The sequence below is a fragment of the Oncorhynchus mykiss genome, chromosome 1 (assembly GCF_057628025.1).
Source record: "Oncorhynchus mykiss isolate SJ-2025 chromosome 1, ASM5762802v1, whole genome shotgun sequence".
Taxonomy (NCBI): Eukaryota; Metazoa; Chordata; class Actinopteri; order Salmoniformes; family Salmonidae; genus Oncorhynchus; species Oncorhynchus mykiss.
Window position 1 is genome coordinate 46,654,419 of NC_143022.1, and position 22,757 is coordinate 46,677,175.

At 42.4% G+C, this 22,757-nt stretch overlaps 1 protein-coding gene and 1 long non-coding RNA gene across 4 annotated transcripts; one reads left to right on the forward strand and one right to left on the reverse strand.

The window, feature by feature from the left end:
* Positions 1–25: 25 nt before the first annotated feature.
* On the forward strand, positions 26–22,397 carry LOC110523687 (BTB/POZ domain-containing protein 10). Of its 3 annotated transcripts, none has more exons than XM_021602615.3 (9): positions 26–185; positions 1,599–1,735; positions 11,719–11,927; positions 12,372–12,681; positions 12,780–12,882; positions 18,748–18,868; positions 20,706–20,903; positions 21,263–21,373; positions 21,729–22,397. In XM_021602615.3, exons 2-9 carry the CDS (start codon positions 1,605–1,607, stop codon positions 22,046–22,048), a joined length of 1,503 nt encoding a protein of 500 aa, XP_021458290.1. In that variant the 5' UTR covers positions 26–185; positions 1,599–1,604; the 3' UTR covers positions 22,049–22,397. The 3 variants fall into 3 exon arrangements, with proteins under 3 accessions (XP_021458290.1, XP_090088488.1, XP_021458306.2); XM_090232362.1 differs by lacking the exon at positions 26–185 and adding an exon at positions 576–763; XM_021602631.3 differs by lacking the exons at positions 26–185; positions 1,599–1,735 and adding an exon at positions 9,071–9,442.
* On the reverse strand, positions 7,873–18,680 carry LOC149985521 (uncharacterized). The gene is made up of 2 exons (XR_016495350.1): positions 18,352–18,680; positions 7,873–8,220 (listed from the first exon to the last, which is right to left on the reverse strand). It is a non-coding gene; the product is annotated as an uncharacterized LOC149985521 (long non-coding RNA).
* Positions 22,398–22,757: the final 360 nt, after the last annotated feature.

Below are 22,757 nucleotides of genomic sequence, written 5' to 3' on the forward strand. Positions count from 1 at the left end.
TATCACCTTAGTTGCTCAACAGTCAAAACAAGGGATTACACTGAGGCCTGTTTTAGTGGCTGTCCGGGGAACATGGCTGTTACTATTACTGTAATCAGTCGGTCACCAATCTAGCAAAAATATTTATTAGGAATTTGTTTACTTTCGCTTTCGGATAAAACTCAGACAACAATGAATCTCAAGAGGTAAGGAGCGCCATGCTATAGTTAGCGGGCTACTTCAGGCAGCGAGGTAACGAGATGTAACTAACGTGGGCGTAATTTTATCCTGCCAACTAACGTTAAGGCTAGCTACAAGTTTACTGGTTAAAACTGTGATATCGAGCTAGCAGTTTGTTTGTCTAAACTGTCTTCATTGCTTACTAGCATGAGTCATAACCTAGCGGTCAAACATGGAAATTGTTCCAATCGTTTTTTTTCATTCATTTGGGGATTTTAGAACCACTTCAAACAAGGTATGTTTGTTTTTCATGTAACGTTAGCTATAGTAGGCTTTCCTTGGCGTGACGTTTTGATAACCGTATAACTCTCTCAGACAAGGTGACTTATATTCAGCTTTATTTTCTCTCAGATTCGGAAATTCTAATTAGCATCAAAGTAGACATACAAGACTATAGCCCTTGATCATGACTCGTAGTTCCATACACATGAGTCATTGGTTGAAGGCGTCTTGTAGGGGGATTGGTTCGTTAAGCGCCACGACGCCCGGTCTGTACATTAACACGCAGCGCTTTTGGTGCTGTTTTGGAAGCATAAAGACCTCGGTGAGAAAAATATATATTTGTTTAAGTTTAAATTGATATGTACTTATTTTTTTTTATAGGGTTAGTGTTCCCAAACGGCCATATTTCTATGTTACATCGCTTGTTTACGGAAATCAGTCAGAAGGACCGAGGGTGTACTAACGTTACCTGTGTTAATTAGCTGTCTTCTTACACATATGTATAAACAGAAAACAGACGCCACAAACATGTCACTGAAAAATACTGCCGGCTGTAAATGTGTTAAAACATCGTACAGTAAGTGTGTATTTTGCATTTGTGAAATTATTTTGTGTTATGAAAGAGTGATCAATGTTTCCAGGACCGTACCGCGAGTCAATCTATTCACGTTTAGATGGAGTATTTGGCTGTTCTTGCTTCCAGAACCAATTCGCCATTTAAATAGAACATGTAACTTGGACGAAGGAGTAACATTATTTTCCTTTAGTCGAATATTGGGCTAGCAAGACTACAAATCCCTGCAAGCTCCTGCACTTAATAGCTGACACATCTAAGAGGTTCAGTCTAGCTAGCTAGCCAGCCATGTCACATCAATGTTTTCAGTTAACCATTTGGTAAATAACTTAGCAACCTCTCAAGTTATTCCACGTCTAGCTAGCTAGCTAACAAACAATGGGCCCATCTAGCTAGCTTGGTGGTGGTACTACCACAAGCGTGTTATTTTTAGTCAAGTCTAACTTGGCTAGATAGAGAGTAAGTTTGTTACGTTTGCCAATAAAGGTTTTGGATGTTATCTAGCGTTCCATTATAAATGATGTTTAAATTTCTTCAACTAATGTGAAGAGAACAACAAACGTTTATGTTTTCTTATTAACAGGACGTCATGAGTGCTGATGGTGGCATATTCCCTATTGACACCTCTAACTACTTACCTGTGATGGCTGAATGTCCACATTTAGATGACAACTCAAGCGACACTGAGAACTGGGAAAGTAATCTTCACAGACACTCAAGGTAATAAACAGCTCTCATTAGGGAAGAGTACTGTATTGCTACTTACAAAAATAATTGTAGAACAAGGACATCACTTTAGAAAGACTTCTGAATGTGCTTGATTGTTATTGACTGTTCAGCATTCAAGACAACTGTCCAGTACTATTTTATATACAGTGCCTTCAGAAAGTATTCACACCCCTTGACTTTTTCCACATTTCGTTGTTGCAGCCTGAATTTAAAATTTATTACACTTTTACAAATGTATTAAAAATGAAAAACTGAAATGTCTTGAGTCAATAAGTATTCAACCTTTTTGTTATAAGCCTAAATAAGTTCAGGATTAAATATTTGAGTACTGAGTCACATAAGTTGCAAGGACTCACTCTGTGTGCAATAATAGTGTTTCAATGTAATTTATTTTTTATTTACAATGTTGGCAGGACGAAAACAAATTCTTGTTTAAATGACGGCTTACCAGGGAACAGTGGGTCAACTGCCTTGTTCAGGGGCAGAACGACAGATTTTACATTGTCAGCTCAGGGATTCAATACAGCAACCTTTGGCCCAACGCTCTGACCACTGCCTCCCCCGCCACCCCAGTTTAACATAATTTGTGGATGAAAACCTAATTGCTGTACCACACATTCAATTTTCTGTAAGGTCCCTCAGTTGAGCAGTGCATTTCAAACAGATTCAACCACAAAGACCAGGGAGGTTCTCCAATGCCTCAGTAAAAATACCCAATGCCTGGGTAAAAATAGAAGAAAAAAAGCAGACATTGAATATCCCTTTGCACATGGTGATGTTATTAATTCCACTTTGAATGGTGCATCAATACACCCAGTCACTACAAAGATACAGGCATCCTTCCTAACTGTTTCCGGAGAGGAAGGAAACTACTCAGGGATTTCACTGAGGCCAATAGTGACTTTAAAACAGACTTTAACGGCTGTGATAGGGGAGAACTGAGGATGGCTCAGTTACTCCACAATACTAACTTAACTGACAGAGTGAAAAGGAAGTCTGTACAGAATACAAATATTCCAAAACATGCATCCTGTTTGCAACAATGCACTAAAGTAATACTGCAAAGAATGTGACAAAGCAATTCACTTTTTTGTCCTGAATACATAGTGATTGGGGCAAATACAACACATTACTGAGTACCACTCTCTATATTTAAGTATAGTGGTGACTGCATCAGGTTATGAGTACGCTTGTAATTAAGGGCTGTGGAGTTTTTCAGGATAAAAAATAAACCCACTGGAGCTAAGCACAGGCGACTCTTGCTTGACGCCCAAACACATTGAAACGGCTGTGCATACGTTATTGCAGTCCTACTAAGACTAATATTGCGTTCTAGAGAGGACTGGCATGAAGCATTGTATTTGCTTATCAACTTAGCCTATAAAAGGCTTATTTTGTTTGAATGTAGATGTGTAGGAACTAGAATATTTCTGCCGTGCACCGCTTTGACAGATCCCATGTGGCGCACTCTATGCTGAAAAGTCTATTTTCTGTGTTATATAGCCCTATTGGATGAAACTATTATTACCAGAGATGTTAAGTAATTATCCAAGCATGTGCATTATTCCAGATGCCGATTCGCACAGCTTCCAAACTGCCCCCTGGTCATTTTAAATTTATGCTGGAAACCTGGATGTTTTTATTCTATGTGCCGGTATTTGGCTGCCAAATGTATCGGTGTTCCCATAATATTTTAAAATTGAGGAAGTGTCATTATTTCAGTCATCAATGGAAGATGTCCTTCCTAACAAAAATGACCCCCCCCCCCCCCCCCCCCCCCCCCTTCTGATTTGTGGTGCTGAACAGTAGCTGCGCTTGATGCTTTTATGGCCCAGAAAGTAAACTTGCCATTTACAAAACATTTTTAGCGGGGATGCCCTGCTTTAAGATCTATTGCCTAGGACATCAACAGCAAGCTGTGGTTTTATTTGAAATAATCTATAGGTACAATAGGCCTATTTTTTTTTTTTTTTTGCACATTTAGGCCTAATTAAACTGACTAATTTGGTAATAATCAACTTCAATTCACTGGCACTATGTAAAATAGCTTAGCCATACTCAGTGATAGCCTAATATATACTTTTAGTGAACTTACTAGGCATTGCAAGACAAGATATTGTGATATAGATGACCAAGACATAGCCTATGTGCACGGTTCCGACTATATGCCGGCACCTCCTTTTACTAGCTTGCCTGCTCTTTCTTTTCTCAAAGAAAGGTGTGTTCAGTCCTTGGCCTTTTGCGTGTAGAATAGCTCAGCCTCCTCATTGATAGCCTCTACTTTTAGTGAATTCACGAGCCATTGCAAGTCCGGAGATGCAGCACTGTCTACAGTTCCTATGCCTGGCTGTACCCCCTCCTACCTCCCTTCCTCACTAGCTTGCTCTTTCTTCTAAATGCCTACAGCTTTTGATTTACCGATGCACGGTTCCGACTGTCTGCCTGATGGCTACAACTACAGTTGAAGTCGGAAGTTTATGTACACCTAGGTTGGAGCCATTAACTCGTTTTTCAACTACTCCACAAATTTCTTGTCCTAACCGACTTGCCAAAACAATAGTTTGTTAACATCTACTTTGTGCATGACACAAGTAATTTTTCCAACAATTGTTTACAGACAGATTATTTCACTCATAATTCACTATCACAATTCCAGTGGGTCAGAGGTTTACATACACTAAATTGACTGTGCCTTTAAATGGCTTGGGAAATACCAGAAAAAAGATGTCATGGCTTTAGAAGCTTCTGATAGGCTAATTGACATCATTTGAGTCAATTGAAGGTGTACCTGTGGATGTATTTCAAGACCTACCTTCAAACTCTGTGCCTCTTTGCTTGACGTCATGGGAAAATCAGCCAAGACCTCAATGTTTTTTGTAGACCTTCACAAGTCTGGTTCATCCTTGGGAGCAATTTCCAAACACCTGAAGGTACCACGTTCATCTGTACAAACAGTAGTACGCAAGTATGAACACCATGGGATCACGCAGCCGTCATACTGCTCAGGAAGGAGACGTGTTCTGTTTCCTAGAGTTGAACATACTTTGGTGCAAAAAGTGAAAATCAATCCCAGAACAACAGCAAAGGACCTTGTGAAGATGCTGGAGGAAACCGGTACAAACGTATCTATATCCACAGTAAAACGAGTCCTAAATAGACATAATCTGAAAGGTCGCTGAGCAAGGAAGAAGCCACTGCCCCAAAACCGCCATTAAAAAAGCCAGACTACAGTTTGCAACTGCACATGGGGACAAATATCATTTTTGGAGAAATGTCCTTTGGTCTGATGATAGGAAAATGGAACTGTTTGGCCATAATGACCATCGTTATATTTGGAGGAAAATGGGGGAGACTTGCAATCTGAAGAACACCATCCCAACCGTGAAGCACAGGGGTGGCAGCATGTGTGGAGGTGCTTTGCTGCAAGAGGGACTGGTGCGCTTCACAAAATAGATGGCATCATGAGAGTGAAAAATTGTGGATATATTAAAGCAACATCTCAAGACATCAGTCAGGAAGTTAAAGCTTGGTTGCAAATGGTTCTTCCAAATGGACAATGACCCCAAGTATACTTCCAAAGTTGTTGCAAAATGGCTTAAGGACAACAAAGTCAAGGTATTGGAGTGCCATCACAAAGCCCTGACCTCAATCCCATAAAAGTTTTGGGCAGAACTGGAAAAGCGCGTGTGAGCAAGGAGGCCCTCGAACCTGACTCAGGTACACCAGCTCTGTCAGGAGGAATGGGCCAAAATTCACCCAACTTATTGTGGGAATCTTGTGGAAGGCTACCCAAAACATTTTTACCCAATTTAAACAATGTAAAAGCAATGCTACCAAATACTAATTGAGTGTATGTAAACTTCTGACCCACTTGGAATGTGATGAAAGAAATTAAAGCTGAATAAATCTCTATTCTGACATTTCACATTCTTAAAATAGTGGTGATTCTAACTGACATAAGACAGGGAATTTTTACTAGGATTAAATGTCAGGAATTGTAAAACTGAGTTTAAATGTATTTGGCTAAGGTGTATGTAAACTTCCGACTTCATCTATATTCCTGGCTGTGCCACCCCCCCCTGCCTCACTAGCTTTATCTTTCTTTGCTGTGAAATATGCAAGAATTTGTTTTTGGAATTAGCCTATGTCAACTACTCTACACCTCCTTTGCAAAAATACGTAATCTAAGGATTTGAGTCGATTGTTTCAGGTGATAATAAAACATGTTTTGATTAGTTAGTTGTTTCTCCAACTTTCTAGCAAGTCAAGCTAGCTTGTACTGCAGCTAGCTAGCTAAATGCTAGGCTAGGTTGAAGATACCATTGTAGCTAGCAACCGCCACCTAAAATTATGATAAAGAGAACTTCATTACCATCATACTTGAAACGGAAGGCCACACTCGTATAATTGGCTTAGCAGCCGATGTGTATTATTTAACACTACTATTAAAATAGTTCTCATTTATAGGAATGGGCAATTGTTTACAAGTTGCTAGCTATCCCATACAGCCATTACTGAAAACCAAATATATTTAATCCAGTTTTGAAATAAGTAAAATGTGTTTTGTTTCAGGAATTTACTTGCAATCTGGAAATATTACAATTATCTATGAATGTGTTAATTTCTGGATTGTTAGAGCCCATGTTTCTCAAGTAGATGCGTATCGAATCGTCTTGAAAGGGAAAGATGCACAGTAGGGGATTTTAAAATGCGTCATTCTGTTACCAAGTCGGTAACAGAATGAATGCAACTGAATTGGCTAAAATGGGAATTAATAGTTGTCACAAAGCACAGCTCAAGGTGTCCTATCATAGCTGACACCCCATTCTTTCTTCAGACATCTTTGAATGTTAATTTGGAGTAGCTATTTAAGAGTTTTTGGAAAACGTGGTCAAACTGAGGAAGATTTTACTGTCATTCTGTTACCAAAATGTACATCTACACTGTTCTTTGAGTAAATGGGTAGTTGACGTGCCACAGCTTTTTCACTCCAATGTGTCAAACACTCTTTTTAATTTGTGAGAACTTTTATTGTATGGTTAAGAAGATACTGCTCTGTTTGGATCATCTGTAGACTCATACAATGAATAAACATTTTATACATAATTTTTGTGCTAACACTAGCTAAGCGTTAGTGTTAGAGATTAGTGTTAAAGTTACATTTAGGAGTTAGGTTTAAGGGTTAGCTAAAAAAAAAGGTTCATGTTAGGGGAAGGGTTAGCAGAAATGCATAGCAGCTAAAAAGTAATAAGTATTCAAACTCGCAGCTAGAAGTTTGCGTTATACGCCCACCCGACCAACCACCCTACTTTCATTTTTTCCTTAAGTAACCACCTGTCTTACGTAACCATACCAAATGTAACATATCATACTAATTTGGGTATCCTGGATTTTCTTTTACTATGTTGTGATCCTGGTCTACTAGACTAGACACAACAGACAACGTGTCAAATGAGGGCTTTTTAGGGTGTGGCTATTCTGGTCCATCAGATAGCCTATGTCTTTTTGACACGCTCAGATGCATATTGTGGACTGTTAATCATGTCATATACTTCCAAAGTGGTCGTTCAGGCTTTTGGCAAGGAAGCCCTTTGTCTACCTCCCCAGAGTCAGATTAACTTGTGGATACTATTTTTGTCTATGCGTCCAGTATGAAGGAAGTTAGTGGTTTTCCATAGAAGATGACAAGTGGAGATTACATTTTGAAAGCCATTCATTTTCAATGGAGGGAAGCGAAGTGGTCGGGGGACCATTGGGTGACGTGAAGAAGCTGAACTTATACCACAATTCTATTGACCAATTGAAACTCACTATTTTCTATCCCCTACTGGATTGGCCGTTACCTCTCACTATTTAGCCTGCTTGCTAGCACCCACATGGGGGTAACGCTAGCATGGCTATCCGAATTATCATGTTCAAAGGAAACCCACAGTTGGGGGTAGTTTTGCGAGCCAATACTAATTAACGTTAGCCACCTAGCTAGAATTCCTAACATGTGTTTTGCAAATTCTAAACATATCAAACAAATTGTGATTTGTAACATCATATGAAATGGGTGGATATCCACAAATTAATACATACCATATGAAATGTGACGCATACTATACTGAACAAAAATATTAAAACAATAATTTCAATGATTTTACTGAGTTTACAGTTCATACAAGGAAATCAGTCAATTGAAATAAATGAATTATGCACTAATCTATGGATTTCACATGACTGGGCAGGGGCGCAGGCATAGGTCCACCCACTGGGGAGCCAGGCCCAGCCAATCAATGTTTTCCCCCACAAAAGGTCTTTATTACAGACAGAAATACTCCGTTTCATCAGCTGTCCGGGGGGCTGGTCTCTGACAATCGCACAGGTGAAGAAGCCAGATGTGGCGGTCCGGGGCTGGCGTGGTTACACGTGGTCTGCAGTTGAGGCCGGTTGGATGTACTGACAAATTCTCTAAAAGATGTTGGAGGCAGCTTCTGGTAGAGAAATTAACATTGAATTATCTGGCAACAGCTCTGGTGGACATTCCTGCAGTCTGCTGCAATTCCCTCAACTTGAGACATCTATGGCATTATGTGACAACTACACATTTTTAGGGTCCTTTTTTCACCAGGACAAGGTGCACCTGTGTAATGGTCATGCTGTTTAATTAGTCTTAATATGCCACATCTGTCAGTTGGGTGGATTATTTTGGCAAAGGAGAAATGGTCACTAACAGGGATGTAAACACATTTGTAGAATACATTTGTGAGAAGTTTAGTGCATATGGAACATTTCTGTGATTTTTAAAATTTCCACTCATGAAATATGGGACCAGCACTTGTTTTTTAAAATATTTTTGTTCAGAATAAATTGAGTTTCCTGTATTTACGCACCGACTCATACAAAATTCTCTGAGACCAGGTTGCTGTAGTTGTAATCCTACCTCTGGGTGGACTTCTCACTCCTGTGATTCTCAACCAAAGCCCTTTTCTGGGGAATCAATCATTTATATGAATCTCTAGCTCAAATTAAAATTGTATTAATATCAACAAACACATTTTTAGCACATATTGGCATTGTAATCTACAGCCAAGTAAAACCGAAGTCAATTGGTGGTGTCATGTTCATCATTCGCAAATCAGCAATTTTATTTAATCAACCAAGCAAATCTGCTGAAGACAATCGTGTCGAGTCGGAAAAGGCTATATAAGGACACGCCTGACGCCCAACCCGATATTTCATTTTAGAATGAATCACAATGAGGTTAAGGTAAGGGTCCGTTTTAGGTTTTTGCTAGTGGGTTTAAGCGTCAACTGTTTCCTTATAGTCTTCCCCTGTCGAGTCAGGCGATATCAGGACAGTAGACTGGGAGGTCGCACTACGTCAGAAGGGCTGCTCTGTGAGTCTGATTCAGTGTCGTGGAAAAAAAGCGCACAGCCATTCATTTCTACGGGTCTCCCTGTCTGAACTGAATGACTGGTCCTCGCTCTTTTTCTTTTTTGTTCCAATTGGGGCGATCGAGGCTTTCGAAAGATAATTTTACAGCTAGCAAGTCGAACAGTCTACGAAATAATGCTGAAGTTCGAAAGTAATGCCCAAGGATGCTAAACCGGCTGGCAAGGCTGCATTGTTCGGAGGAGCCCAAGTCCTTTGTGCTTTCATTCCTCAGCTCATCCCGTGCTGCTTTGTCTTTAATTTGTCGTGCAATACAAACGGGTAGGTATGCGAAGCATCCTATCCATTGCATTTATTATAGCATATGTTGATTACCTATGTTTTTGTAAATATTTATTTCAACGGTCGGCTTTTTGTGGCTTTCCCACGCATTCTTATGAATGGCAAGAGGAAAAGAACCAAGACTACGGGTCTTGTTAAAATGAAGTGTGTCCTTTCATTGGGTTTGCAGATCAGAACGCATAATAGGGTTTACCTTTTGTGGAGGGTTAAACTCCCGACACTAGTGTGCATTCTCTGTTTTAATATCATAGGGAAAGTGTCAGCAGTGCTCTAAATTATTGATGGGACCCTTTTCTTTAAGGAACGGGACTCAATGCTGCAGACGCTTATTTATAACACCAGTTCATCTATGCTTTGCCTCCATTCTCACAGTCATAGTAATAGTCTTAAAATGACTAAACTTAACATTAAACATCGCAATTTGCATTTGATAATTTCGTGGAAATCAATGCCTTTTCCAAGAGGTTATGTGAGGTAATAGCGGCAGCCATTGAGTTGATATGTGGATGGATATAGCTTTGCATTTCTGGCTGCATGAAAGATGAGATGAGCTCTATCGCTTTCGCTGACCCTTTGTTTGTTAATCCTGCCAGATTTGCCTTATTCATGCACTGGGGGAAGTTTGTTATAGTTTGTTATTTGTTATATACATATTTATATACATATATATTTGTTATATACATTTAAAATAAAAATCTGGTCACAACTTTTCCCGTTTTGACATTCTACTTTATATTCAGAAATGCAGTTATGCTAAAGGAACCAAAATATTGTAGAATAGAAAGAGGGATTGATACTGCTGTTTCCACACCTGAATTTCTGCTGAGTGCAATGGGGGCATCACTCCATAACTAGTGCTGATTCTACATTCAAGCTCTTAATCACATTCCCCAACCTGATGAGAATCATTACTCTATTGAAGAGTTTCTCTTTTTGAGATTTCATATGAGCCTGTAGAGCAATTGTTTGCTCCATGTCAAGAACTGTCTTTCGATAAAACATATCATGTGAGGACAAGTCATGTGAGGACACACGGGATGTACATTTAGTCCTGTCATTGTTGTTTTTATTTACATGGCTGAAGGTCTCATAGCAGTACAGAATTCAATGCAGGTGCAGTAACGAGGACAAGCTGCACAAAGATCAGAGGACCCACATACTGTAGGGCAGGCCTGGCGGTCCCTGACCTGCATACAATATGATTAGATCTTCCCGTTTCTGGACCAGTCATTAGCATCCATTCAGTTGCTGTCGAAATGTAGACAATTATTTGTTTCAATAAGCGTAAACACTATGAACAAGATATTTCATATTACAATCTGCCCAATCTTTCCACATCCTTTAAATGTATTTATTTATTTACGACATGTCTGCTGAAATGAAGTTGTCCACATGTAGTGGAATGACTTAGATGTTTCCTACTCAGTCAGTGAGCCATCTCTCTCACTCTCTGGGACTTCATCAGTGGAGGTGGCGCCTCAGTTAGACATTGTTAACGGTTGACTGGGTTGAATATTTCTATCGGGAGCTAGGTGGATGGATGGATGTCGTCCACTTGAGGGGCTATAAAGGCAGCTTCTCTAGAGCTCTCCTGTCTTTGAGTTCCTCTTTTGTGCTGCTCTCTCCAGTCCATTCACTTTAGCCTCATCATATTTGATCATCACTTCCCTCGGGAGGGACGCGCTCTTTATTAGGGAGACCTGCTGCATGGCACGTTGGTCAGACTAGACAGACCAGACAGTGTGAGAGAGCTTTCAGAGGTGAAGTGGCTGCCGCAGATAACATAACAGCTCTCGTGGATGCATTCGGCTTCTCTGCCTGTCTCAATGGGATGACCAGTTTCTCCAGTTTCCCTACAGATGGGCTCTTTTGCGATGGATAATAGTGCTATTATCCTGTGGAAGTATTTAAAATTTTTAAAAAAAATGATTTCAAGGTGTTTGTTACTTCATGCTCCAGTGTAATATTTCATATTTTACCAATGCCACAACAAGAGGAGTAATAGTCCTATTTATGTGTTATTTCACTCCCTAATGGGTTTCTCAACGTATAGGGCTGCAAGCAGTAGTGTTGTATTGGCCATCTTTCTACAGCAGTCGGCGCTGCTATTCTTTTCTCTCACAGAGGGTTCATATGAGTTTACTGCAGACTTTTACCCACTTCTCTGCAGAGAAGCATACAAAATACTCCCTTTCCCCCTCTGTGCTCGTGTGTGTCTGACTGTGGGTGTGTGTGGTCTGGTGTGCTCCTCTCAGTGCCCAGCCCCGCGTCCCAGTCCCTCAACTAGAGGCCGACCTGGTCAACATGAACCTGCATGGCGCCAGTGGAGGCCTCGAACGCTGCAGGGACAGTGATCGGCGGAGGTCTAGCGACCGCTCCCGCGACTCCTCCCACGAGAGGGGCGAGGGTCAGCTGACCCCTTGCATCAGGAACGTCACCTCGCCCACCCGACAGCACAACAGCGGTGAGTACTCCATTACTGCTTTGAGACCACACAGGGTGCTTGATGCAACTCTGGCATAACAAGGCTTTCTCATACCTCCGGTACAGCTGTGAGATTGAGTCCCTTTCTAACTACATAAAAGCAGTGACTGAATCAGAGCTCTCAGAAATGTGGTTTCATCGTGTTGAAATCGCCTTAAAGCCTCACCCGGAGGCGGAGCCAGGCAGTCATACTACTCCCACTCAGTCTGTACCCACTCAGGGAATTAAGCCAATAACTAAACTGAATGTTTAAATTGCTACAGTAAGAGTTGAATAGTACAGTCTTGAAAGGAAAGCATTTTGACTCTTGCGAAAGCTTTCAATTACTTGACCAGCGTTAACAATGTCCCTTTTCATCCAGTGTGATGACACAGCAGTGTTGGTACCTTTTAATTACGGTACTCTGCCTGTCTGTGTCTCCCAGATCGTGAGCGGTGCGAGGGTGGTTCTTCCTCCAGGTCGTCGAGTCCTCGGCCCCCCAGGGCCTTAATCTCCGTGGGGCCCAGCTGCATCGCAGCGAGCAGGAGCAGCCTTTTCAGTACTGAGACCCACTGTAAGAGTCTGGGCCATGGACACGTGCACGGTCCCTGTGACCACCTCTACGTCTATGAGAACGCAAAGGAGGGGACGCGCACATTACGGACCGCCGAGAGGGTCACTCTGATAGTGGACAACACCCGCTTCCTGGTGGACCCAGCCATCTTCACCGCCCAGCCTAACACCATGCTGGGAAGGTATAAAGCATACTATTGTATCACCACAAATTAAAGTGACATCTAAAAGGGATATTAAAACAAATTCATTTCAATCCGAATGTTTTCTTCTCTCATAGAATGTTTGGATCCGGGAGAGAATACAATTTCACTAGGCCCAATGACAAAGGAGAGTTTGAGGTGGCAGATGGAATCAGCTCAACGGTTTTTAGAGCCATCCTGGTAAGACACTCACTGGCTTTATAATAAGATCTCATTCACGTTTGATAATGTCATTGTTTTTCACCTAATGTACCCAGAGACAGGTTGGTATTGACGAAGTGAAGGATTACGCTGCTGCGTCATTAATCTTCATGACTGGAATGGGAAAGGCATCCGCTCAGATTCTATATCCATCCCCTATTTATTTTATTAGGAAGAAGAATAGGCATTCAGGTCAGAACACCATCTTCCTAAAACAAAGACCTTGATTATTGGACCAAATTAAAGGGATACTTTGGGATTTTGACGATGATGCCCTTTATCTACTTCCCCATAGTCAGTTGAACTCGTGGATACTATATTTATGTCTGTCCAGTATGAAGGATGTTAAGAGGTACACTACATGACCAAACGTATGTGGACACCTGCTTTTTGAACATTTCAAAATCATGGGTATTACTATGGGGTTGGTCCCTCCTTTGCTGCTATAATAGCCTCCACTCTTCTGGGAAGGCTTTCCATTAGATGATGGAACATTGCTGCGGGGACTTGCTTCCAATCAGCCACAAGAGTATTAGTGATGTTGAGTGATTAGGCCTGGTTTGCAGTCACTATTCCAATTAATCCCAAAGGTGTTCGATGGGGTTGAGGTCAGGGCTCTGTGCAGGCTAGTCAAGTTCTTCCACACTGATCTCGACAAGCCATTTCTCTATGGACCTCGCTTTGTGCACGGGACATTGTCATGCTGAAACAGGAAAGGGCCTTCCTCAAACCGTTGCCACAAAGTTGGAAGCACAGAATCGTCTAGAATGTACTTGTATGCTATAGCGTTAAGATTTCCCTTCACTGCAACTAAGGGGCCTAGCCCGAACCATACAAAATAGTCCCAGACTATTATTCCTTCTCCACCGAACTTTACAGTTGGCACTATGCATTGGGGCAGGTAGTGTTCTCCTGCCATCTGCCAAACCCAGATTTGGGGTAAGTCAATGCAGCTGGTGGCTACACCAGGTTCTAAGTACTGCAGTGCGTCTCCTCATGGACTGCACCAGATTTGCCAGTTCTTGCTGTGAGATGTTACCCCACTCTTCCACCAAGGCACCTGCAAGTTCCTGGACATTTCTGGTGGATGGAATGTCAGTGTTGTCAATGTCAGTGCCCTAGCCCTCACCCTCCGATCCAACAGGTCCCAGACGTGCTCACTGGGATTGAGATCCGGTCTCCTCACTGGCCATGGCAGAACACTGACATTCCTGTCTTGCAGGAAATCACAAACAGAACGAGCAGTGGCTGGTGGCATTGTCATGCTGGAGGGTCATGTCGGGATGAGCCTGCAGGAAGGGAGGAGGATGTCTTCCCTGTAATGCACAGCGTTGAGATTGCCTGCAATGACAACGGGCTCAGTCCGATGATGCTGTGACACACCGCCCCAGACCATAACGGACCCTCCACCTCGAAATCGATCCCGCTCCAGAGTACAGGCCTCGGTGTAACGCTCATTCCTTCTATGATAAACGTGAATCCGACCGTCAACCCTGGTGAGACAAAACCACGACTCGTCTGTGAAGAGCACTTTTTAATATATATATATATATATATTCACGATCCCGGATCCGGGATGGGGAGATCAGAAAGGTTAATAAGAATATTTCATTCATATATATATATATATATATGAATGAAATATTCTTATTAACCTTTCTGATCTCCCCATCCGGGATTGTGAATACAGACTCAAGCTCATTACCATAACGCAACGTTAACTATTCATGAAAATCGCAAATGAAATAAATATGCTAGCTCTCAAGCTTAGCCTTTTGTTAACAACACTCATCTCAGATTTTCAAAATATGCTTCTCAACCATTGCAAAACAAGCATTTGTGTAACAGTATTGATGGCTAATGTAGCATTTAGCATTAGCATTCAGCTGGCAACATTTACACAAAAAAACAGAAAAGCATTCAAATAAAATCATTTACCTTTGAAGAACTTCAGATGTTTTCAATGAGGAGACTCTCAGATAGCAAATGTTCAGTTTTTCCTGAAAGATTATTTGTTTAGGACAAATCGCTCCGTTTTCTGCGTCACGTTTAGCTATGAAAAAACCCCTGTATCCAGGATTGTGTAAATCTATCAGCAAGCTCATTAGCATAACACAACGTTAACTATTTATGAAAATCGCAAATGAAATGAAATAAATATGCCATCTCTCAAGCTTAGCCTTTTGTAAACAACACTGTCATCTCAGATTTTCAAAATATGCTTCTCAACCATAGGAAAAACATCATTTGTGTAAAAGTAGCTAGCTAGCGTTAGCATTTCGCGTTAGCATTTAGCGTTAGCATTAGCGTTAGCATCCAGCACGCAACATTAACAAAAACATAAAAGCCTTCAAATAAAATCATTTACCTTTGAAGAACTTCTGATGTTTTCAATGAGGATACTCTCAGTTAGATAGCAGATGCTCAGTTTTTCCAAAAAGATTCCTTGTGTATTAGAAATAGCTCCGTTTTATACATCACATTTGGCTACCAAAAAAAATCTGAAAATTCAGTCCTCAAAACGCGAACTTTTTTCCAAATTAACTCCATAATATCGACTGAAAACATGGCAAACGTTGTTTAGAATCAATCATCAAGGTGTTTTTCACATATCTCTTCATTGATACATCGTTCTTGGACACATGCTTTCTCCCCTGAATCAAATGGTAAAGTAGAAGCAGCTGGCAATTGCGCACCGAATTCGACGCAGGACACCAGGCGGACACTTGGAAAATGTAGTCTCTTATGGTCAATCTTCCAATGATATGCCTACAAATACGTCACAATGCTGCTAAGACCTTGGGCGAACGACAGAAAGTGTAGGCTCATTCGTTGCGCAATCACAGCCATATAAGGAGAGAATGGAAAACAGAGCTTCAGAAATTCTGCTAATTCCTGGGTGATGCATCATCTTGGTTTCGCCTGTAGAATGAGTTCTGGGGCACTTACAGACAAAATCTTTGCAGATTCTGAAACTTCAGAGTGTTTTCTTTCCAAAACTGTCAAGAATATGCATAGTCGAGCATCTTTTCGTGACAAAATATCGCGCTTAAAACGGGAACGTTTTTTATCCAAAAATGAAATAGCGCCCCTAGAGCTCTAACAGGTTAAATACTTTTTTCTTTACATAGTTGAATGTGCTGACAACAAAATCACACATGTTCAATGGAAATCAAATGTATCAACCCATGGAGGTCTGGATTTGGAGTCACACTCCAAATTAAAGTGGAAAACCACATTACAGGCTGATCCAACTTTGATGTAATGTCCTTAAAAGAAGTCAAAATGAGGCTCAGTAGTGTGTGTGGCCTCCACGTGCCTGTATGACCTCCCTACAACGCCTGGGCATGCTCCTGATGAGGTGGCGGATGGTCTCCTGAGGGATCTCCTCCTAGACCTGGACTAAAGCATCCGCCAACTCCTGGACAGTCTGTGGTGCAACGTGGCGTTGGTGGATGGAGCGAGACATGATCTCCCAGATGTGCTCAATTGGATTCGGATCTGGGGAACGGGCGGGCCAGTCCATAGCATCAATGCCTTCCTCTTGCAGGAACTGCTGACACACTCCAGCCACATGAGGTCTAGCATTGTCTTGCATTAGGAGGACCCCAGGGCCAACCGCACCAGCATATGGTCTCACAAGGGGTCTGAGGATCTCATCTCGGTACCTAATGGCAGTCAGGCTACCTCTGGCGAGTACATGGAGGGCTGTGCGGCCCCCCAAAGAAATGCCACCCCACACCATGACTGACCCACTGCCAAACCGGTCCTGCTGGAGGATGTTGCAGGCAGCAGAACGTTCTCCACGGCGCCTCCAGACTGTCACGTCTGTCACATGTGCTCAGTGTGAACCTGCTTTCATCTGTGAAGAGCACAGGGCGCTAGTGGCGAATTTGCCAATCTTGGTGTTCTCTGGCAAATGCCAAACGTCCTGCACTGTGTTGGGCTGTAAGCACAACCCCCACCTGTGGACGTCGGGCCCTCATACCACCCTCATGGAGTCTGTTTCTGACTGTTTGAGCAGACACATGCACATTTGTGGCCTGCTGGAGGTCATTTTGCAGGGCTCTGGCAGGGCTCCTCCTTGCACAAAGGCGGAGGTAGCGGTCCTGCTGCTGGGTTGTTGCCCTCCTACGGCCTCCTCCGCGTCTCCTGATTCCTGGTAGCGCCTCCATGCTCTGGACTCTACGCTGACAGACAAAGCAAACCTTCTTGCCACAGCTCGCATTGATGTGCCATCCTGGATGAGCTGCACTGCCTGAGCCACTTGTGTGGGTTGTAGACTCCGTCTCATGCTACCACTAGAATGAAAGCACCGCCAGCATTCAAAAGTGACCAAAACATCAGCCAGGAAGCATAGGAACTGAGAAGTGGTCTGTGGTCACCACCTGCAGAACCACTCCTTTATTGGGGGTGTCTTGCTAATTACCTATAATTTCCACCTGTTGTCTATTCCATTTGCACAACAGCATGTGGAAATTATTGTCAATCAGTGTTGCTTCCTAAATTGACAGTTTGATTTCACAGAAGTGTGATTGACTTGGAGTTACATTGTGTTTAAGTGTTCCCTTTATTTTTTTTGAGCAGTGTATATATGTATGTAGTTTCGTGAGCCAATACTAACTAGTGTTAGCGCAATGACTGGAAGTCATGCTAGCAGATATTAATAGACTTTCAGTCATTGCGCTAATGCTAGATAACTATTCCGCTGGTGATAGTTATCAATTTCCTTCAAACTGCACGCAGAGACATACACATTTTATCCATGAGTTCATCTGACTCTGGGGAAGTAGATAAAGGGCCTCATTGCCAAAATCCTGAAGTATCTCTTTAATGTATTTATTAAATTGTTGTGGAGGTATGGCCACAGATTTTGGAGTGGCCATATGTATAGGGGTCAATACATTGTTTTCTGTTAGCACATTATTGTGGCATCATTTTCTTATTATTCAAACACTTGTATTGCGTTTGTATGCAATTACTGTCAAGTGATACGTTGACAAGTAAGCTCGTTTACAAACATCTCCGCGGTTATCCATCCGACATTGTGTATTTTTGGGGAAGTGTGGAAATGCTGGGCAGATAATCTGTGCAGTGTTACGTAAAGCAGATTTTCAGGGATCAGAGCTACTAATACTGTACAACATGCTAGTGCTTTCATTTTTGTGTCCGTTTGCCCCGGTATTCCACTTAAGTCTCCAGAGACACAGGGCAGGAGAACAACCAGGTAATTGCATCTGTTTTTTGCGTGTATCATAAGGTTTCTGGGCTTTATTACAGTATCAGGGGCAGCTCTCTGTGTGCCTCCGCGGTAGTACTGTGTTCTAGTGTGCCAGAGTAGCAATTTTACATCTGTATGCTTCTTTGTATGGGGGAGAGAAATGCTAATGTAGATAGTCAGGACTCGGGTTTGCTGCAAGCACTTCTGTGTTTGATTTCAATGCTTACCTTGGATTTTCAGTATTGGATGTCTCGTAGTACAGATCCGTTCTGTGATTGTGAATAGCTCTTCTAGCAAAGGCGACCCGACCATAATAGCAGGGAAAGAAAAAAACATGGCTGGCAGCATTAGCATTTAGGGCACAGAGCAAGCTAACAGCCGTTTACGATGCTGTCTTGTGAATAGCTGCGCGTCGCTGCTGCTGCCTCGATACCTTATATTTTCATCATTATACTTGAACTCTGTCAATATTTCACTGGCTGTAAATAGTTCTGTGGGGGTGGGGAGGGAGAGTGACGTCGCTGACATTTGCTGTTGTCGGAAGGCTCTGTTCTGTGTGTGCGCAGACCAGCCTCAGTAATGGCTGCCTGTTTTGTTTTTCCTGTGTGACTTTTAAATGGCAGGATTACTACAAATCTGGGATAATCTGCTGTCCTGATGGGATCCCCATTCCTGAGCTGAGAGAAGCATGTGACTACCTCTGCATCTCCTTTGACTACAGCACCATCAAGTGTAGAGACCTCAGTGAGTGTGTATATATATTGTATGATGCCCTCTTTCCCCCTCATTGTTGTAAATTGATAATGGGTTATTACATTTTAGGCAGAATATTCCTGTGTAATATTTCGTGCCATATCATTCTGTATTAGCTGCAATATGTAGCCTGTGTTCAGTGTCGTGAGGTTGTTATGATGCACAGCTCTGAAACCAGGTCAATATTAGCCTACAGATTTGATGCAACTCAGATGATCGCAGGTTTCCACAATGTGGGTCACTGACTGCTGTAGCCATTGTTTGACATGTGGATGAGTGCCTAGTTTTGTTGACTTGCTGCGAGTGAGCCAGTGTGTGTGTGAGAACATGTACAGTGCAATCGGAACGTATTCAGAGCCCTTCCCTTTTTTTAAAAAAAAATGTTACCTTACAGCTGCATTCCAAAATGGATTAATAGAATTTATCAATCTACACACAATACCGCATAATGACAAAGGTAAAACGGTTATTTGATTTTTTTGTAAATGTATTCAGACCCTTTGCTATGAGAATCAAAATTGAGCTCAGGTGCATCCTGTTTCATTGATCATCCTTGCTGTTTCTACAACTTGATTGGAGTCCACCTGTGGTAAATTCAATTGATTGGACATAATTTGGAATGGCACACAACTGTCTATATTAAGGTCCCACAGTTGACAGTGCATGTCAGAGCAAAAACCAAGCCATGAGGTCGAAGGAATTGTCCGTAGAGCTCCGAGACAGGATTGATCTGGGAAATGGTACCAAAATATTTATGCCGCATTGAAAGTACTCAAGGACACAGTGCCCTCCATTCATAAATGGAAGAAGACTCGCCCTACCACTGGCCGCCCAGCCAAACTAGCAATCCGGGGAGAAGGGCATTGCTCAGGGAGGTGACCAAGAACCCAATGGTCACTTTGACAGAGCTCCTGTGTGGAGATGGGAGAACCTTCCAGAAGGACAACCATGTCTGCAGTATTCCACTGATCAGGCCTTTCTGGTAGAGTGGCCAGAAGGAAGCCACTCATCAGTAAAAGGCACATGATAGCCCGCTTGGAGTTTGTCAAAAGGCACCTAAAGGACTCTGACCATGAGAAACAAGATTCTCTGGTCTGACGAAAGCAAGGTTGAACTCTTTGGCCTCTTGTGCCAAATGTCACATCTGGAGGAAACCTTGCACCGTCTCTACAGTGATGCTGTGGGGATGTTTTTCAGCAGCAGGGACTGAGTGACTAGTCAAGATTGAGGGAAAAGATGAACAGAGCAAAGTAGATCCTTGACGAAAACCTGCTCCAGAGCACTCAGGACCTCAGACTGGGGCAAAGGTTCACCTTCCAACAGGACAACGATCCTAAGCACACAGCCAAGCAACGCAGGAGTGGCTTCGGGACAACATCTCTGGAGAGACCTGAAAGTAGCTGTGCAGCGACGTTCCACATCCAACCTGACAGAGCTTGATAGGCTCTGCAGAGAAGAATGGGAGAAACTCCCCAAATACAGGAGTGCCAAGCTTGTAGTCATACCCAAGAAGACTCAAGGTAGTAATCACTGCCAAAGGTGCTGCAACAAAGTACTTAGTAAAGGGTCTGAATACTTCAATTTTTTAGCAAATGTATTAAAAAATAAACTGTTTGCTTTTTTCAGTATGGGGTTGTGTGTGTAGATGGATGAGGGACATATTTGAAATAAAGCTTTTACGTAACAATGTGGAAAAGGTAAAGGGGTCTGAATACTTTCTGAACACACTTTACATTTCAGCGCGAGAACTAGTGCGATCACATCACACGTCCTGTGATGCACTTTTCATGACCTTGTCCCACTGACACCACCCACTCCTTTCTTCTAGGTGCACTCATGCACGAGCTGTCCAACGATGGGGCGAGGCGTCAGTTTGAGTTCTACTTGGAGGAGATGGTGGTGCCGCTGATGGTCGCCAGCGCCCAGAACGGGGAGAGGGAGTGTCACGTGGTGGTCCTGACTGACGACGACGTGGTTGACTGGGACGAGGAGTACCCTCCGCAGATGGGAGAGGAGTATTCACAGAGTGAGTTAGGTCATTCGCCTCACTGGCTCTGTTGATATAGTATATGTGGAATACTGTACAAGCAAGCCATTTCAACAATCATCCATAAGTAGTTTATATCCTTGTGTAAAGAATTGCCCTTGGCTGTGATGTGTATCCCTAATGTTAAAGGCCCAGTGCGTCAGTTCTGGACAAGTTACTTACTGTAGTGGTTTTTCCTTAAAATGGTAAAAAATAAAGTTTCATCAGCTGTTATATGATACAAACCCTGGAAATTAAGAATGAGTGCACTAGGCCTTTAAATCCAACACCTAATAGTTATGTATTGCTGAATGCCTGTGCAGTTTCTTGTAATATGTATGACTTATTTTTATTTACAGTTATATACAGCACAAAACTGTACAGATTCTTCAAGTACATAGAGAATCGAGACGTTGCCAAATCAGTATTAAAAGACAGAGGACTTAAGAAAATCAGACTTGGAATTGAAGGTATGCTGGATCACTAAATTTCCTTCCATAAAATGTCAATCAAGAAGCTTTCATGTCTTTACAATTTGATAACACTAAGTAAGTTCTTAAACCTGCATAGTAATCCTGTAATTAGCAGAATCACTCATTACTATTATGCAATCCTTATCTTATTGCTACATTACAGCATGTGTCAATGTTACTAGAAGAGTAGTACCTGTTATTATACAGGTATAAGAGCAACTCCATATCACCTAAAGGGTTACCTCAATTTGGTAAAAAAAATTAGACTACACTTGATGTATAAATATAATACATGTATTTTGACGAAGTGTTTGAACAAAACATACGTCACTGTCTCTTTTTACCCTCCCAGGTTACCCCACCTACAAGGAGAAGGTGAAGAAGCGTCCCGGCGGCCGGCCAGAGGTCATCTACAACTATGTGCAGCGGCCCTTCATCCGCATGTCTTGGGAGAAGGAGGAGGGCAAGAGCCGCCATGTTGACTTCCAGTGTGTGAAGAGCAAGTCCATCACAAACCTGGCAGCCGCCGCTGCAGACATTCCCCAGGACCAGCTGGTCAACATGCACCCTGGCCCTCAGGTGGACGAACTGGACATCCAGCCTCAGCCAAGCTACCACTACGAGCCAGACCCAGACGCCCCCTCAGAGCACTGTAGTGACGAGCGAGTTTGACAGCAGAAACCAAATTGCCTTTGCAACTCTTGTGCAGCCTTAAGGCAAAAAAAACAACTGGTATACATTGTCAACAGCCTGGGAAGGAGTAGCAAAGCACACAGTAAACAATTGCCTCCTTGTACTGTTAACTGACCAAAGGAGACTTTTTTTTTTAAAATCACAAACGTGGGTGTGGTGGTGCTGCTGTGTACAGTTACAGTAGTTCCTAAAGGGTTTGGTTTTATCCACTTCTGCTTGCTCTGCCTGTTGGTGCGGGTGAGACTGTTACTACAGTAGTCTACCACCAGAGCACCTGGGGAGCCTCACTGATGCTTTGGCCTCAATAAAGATTTTTATTTAATAATGACTCCACTTGATTTGAGTGTTTGCTTGTGCTGGAAAGGACCTAAGCTTACATGTTGTTCATTAGCTACTACTCAGTCAATGGTGCATAAAGAGCCAAAATGGTATCTGTTTCAGTTGGAGAGCAAGCCTAACATATTTGCACCTTGTCAGCTACTAAGTGAGGCAACCGCTTACTGTGTCTGAAGGGACCAGTACTGCATGAGCATTAAGCTGAACAAACTTCAAGGCTCAGTTGAATTCCATAATTTAGCAATGAGCCCCGGGTATATGGCCAATATACCACAGCTATGGGCAACTCTGATTTCCTGGATACGAACCTCCGGTCTCTTAACTGGTTATACCTGTTGTATATTACCTCCAA

Bases quoted from the DNA above. Each gene is read 5' to 3' on its own strand.
- LOC110523687 (XM_090232362.1), top strand. From the start codon at position 626: ATGACTCGTAGTTCCATACACATGAGTCATTGGTTGAAGGCGTCTTGT. The intron at 1,736-11,718 runs GTAATAAACAGC...TGCTCCTCTCAG, and splicing joins AATCTTCACAGACACTCAAG to TGCCCAGCCCCGCGTCCCAG. The intron at 20,904-21,262 runs GTGAGTTAGGTC...TTTTATTTACAG, and splicing joins GGGAGAGGAGTATTCACAGA to TTATATACAGCACAAAACTG.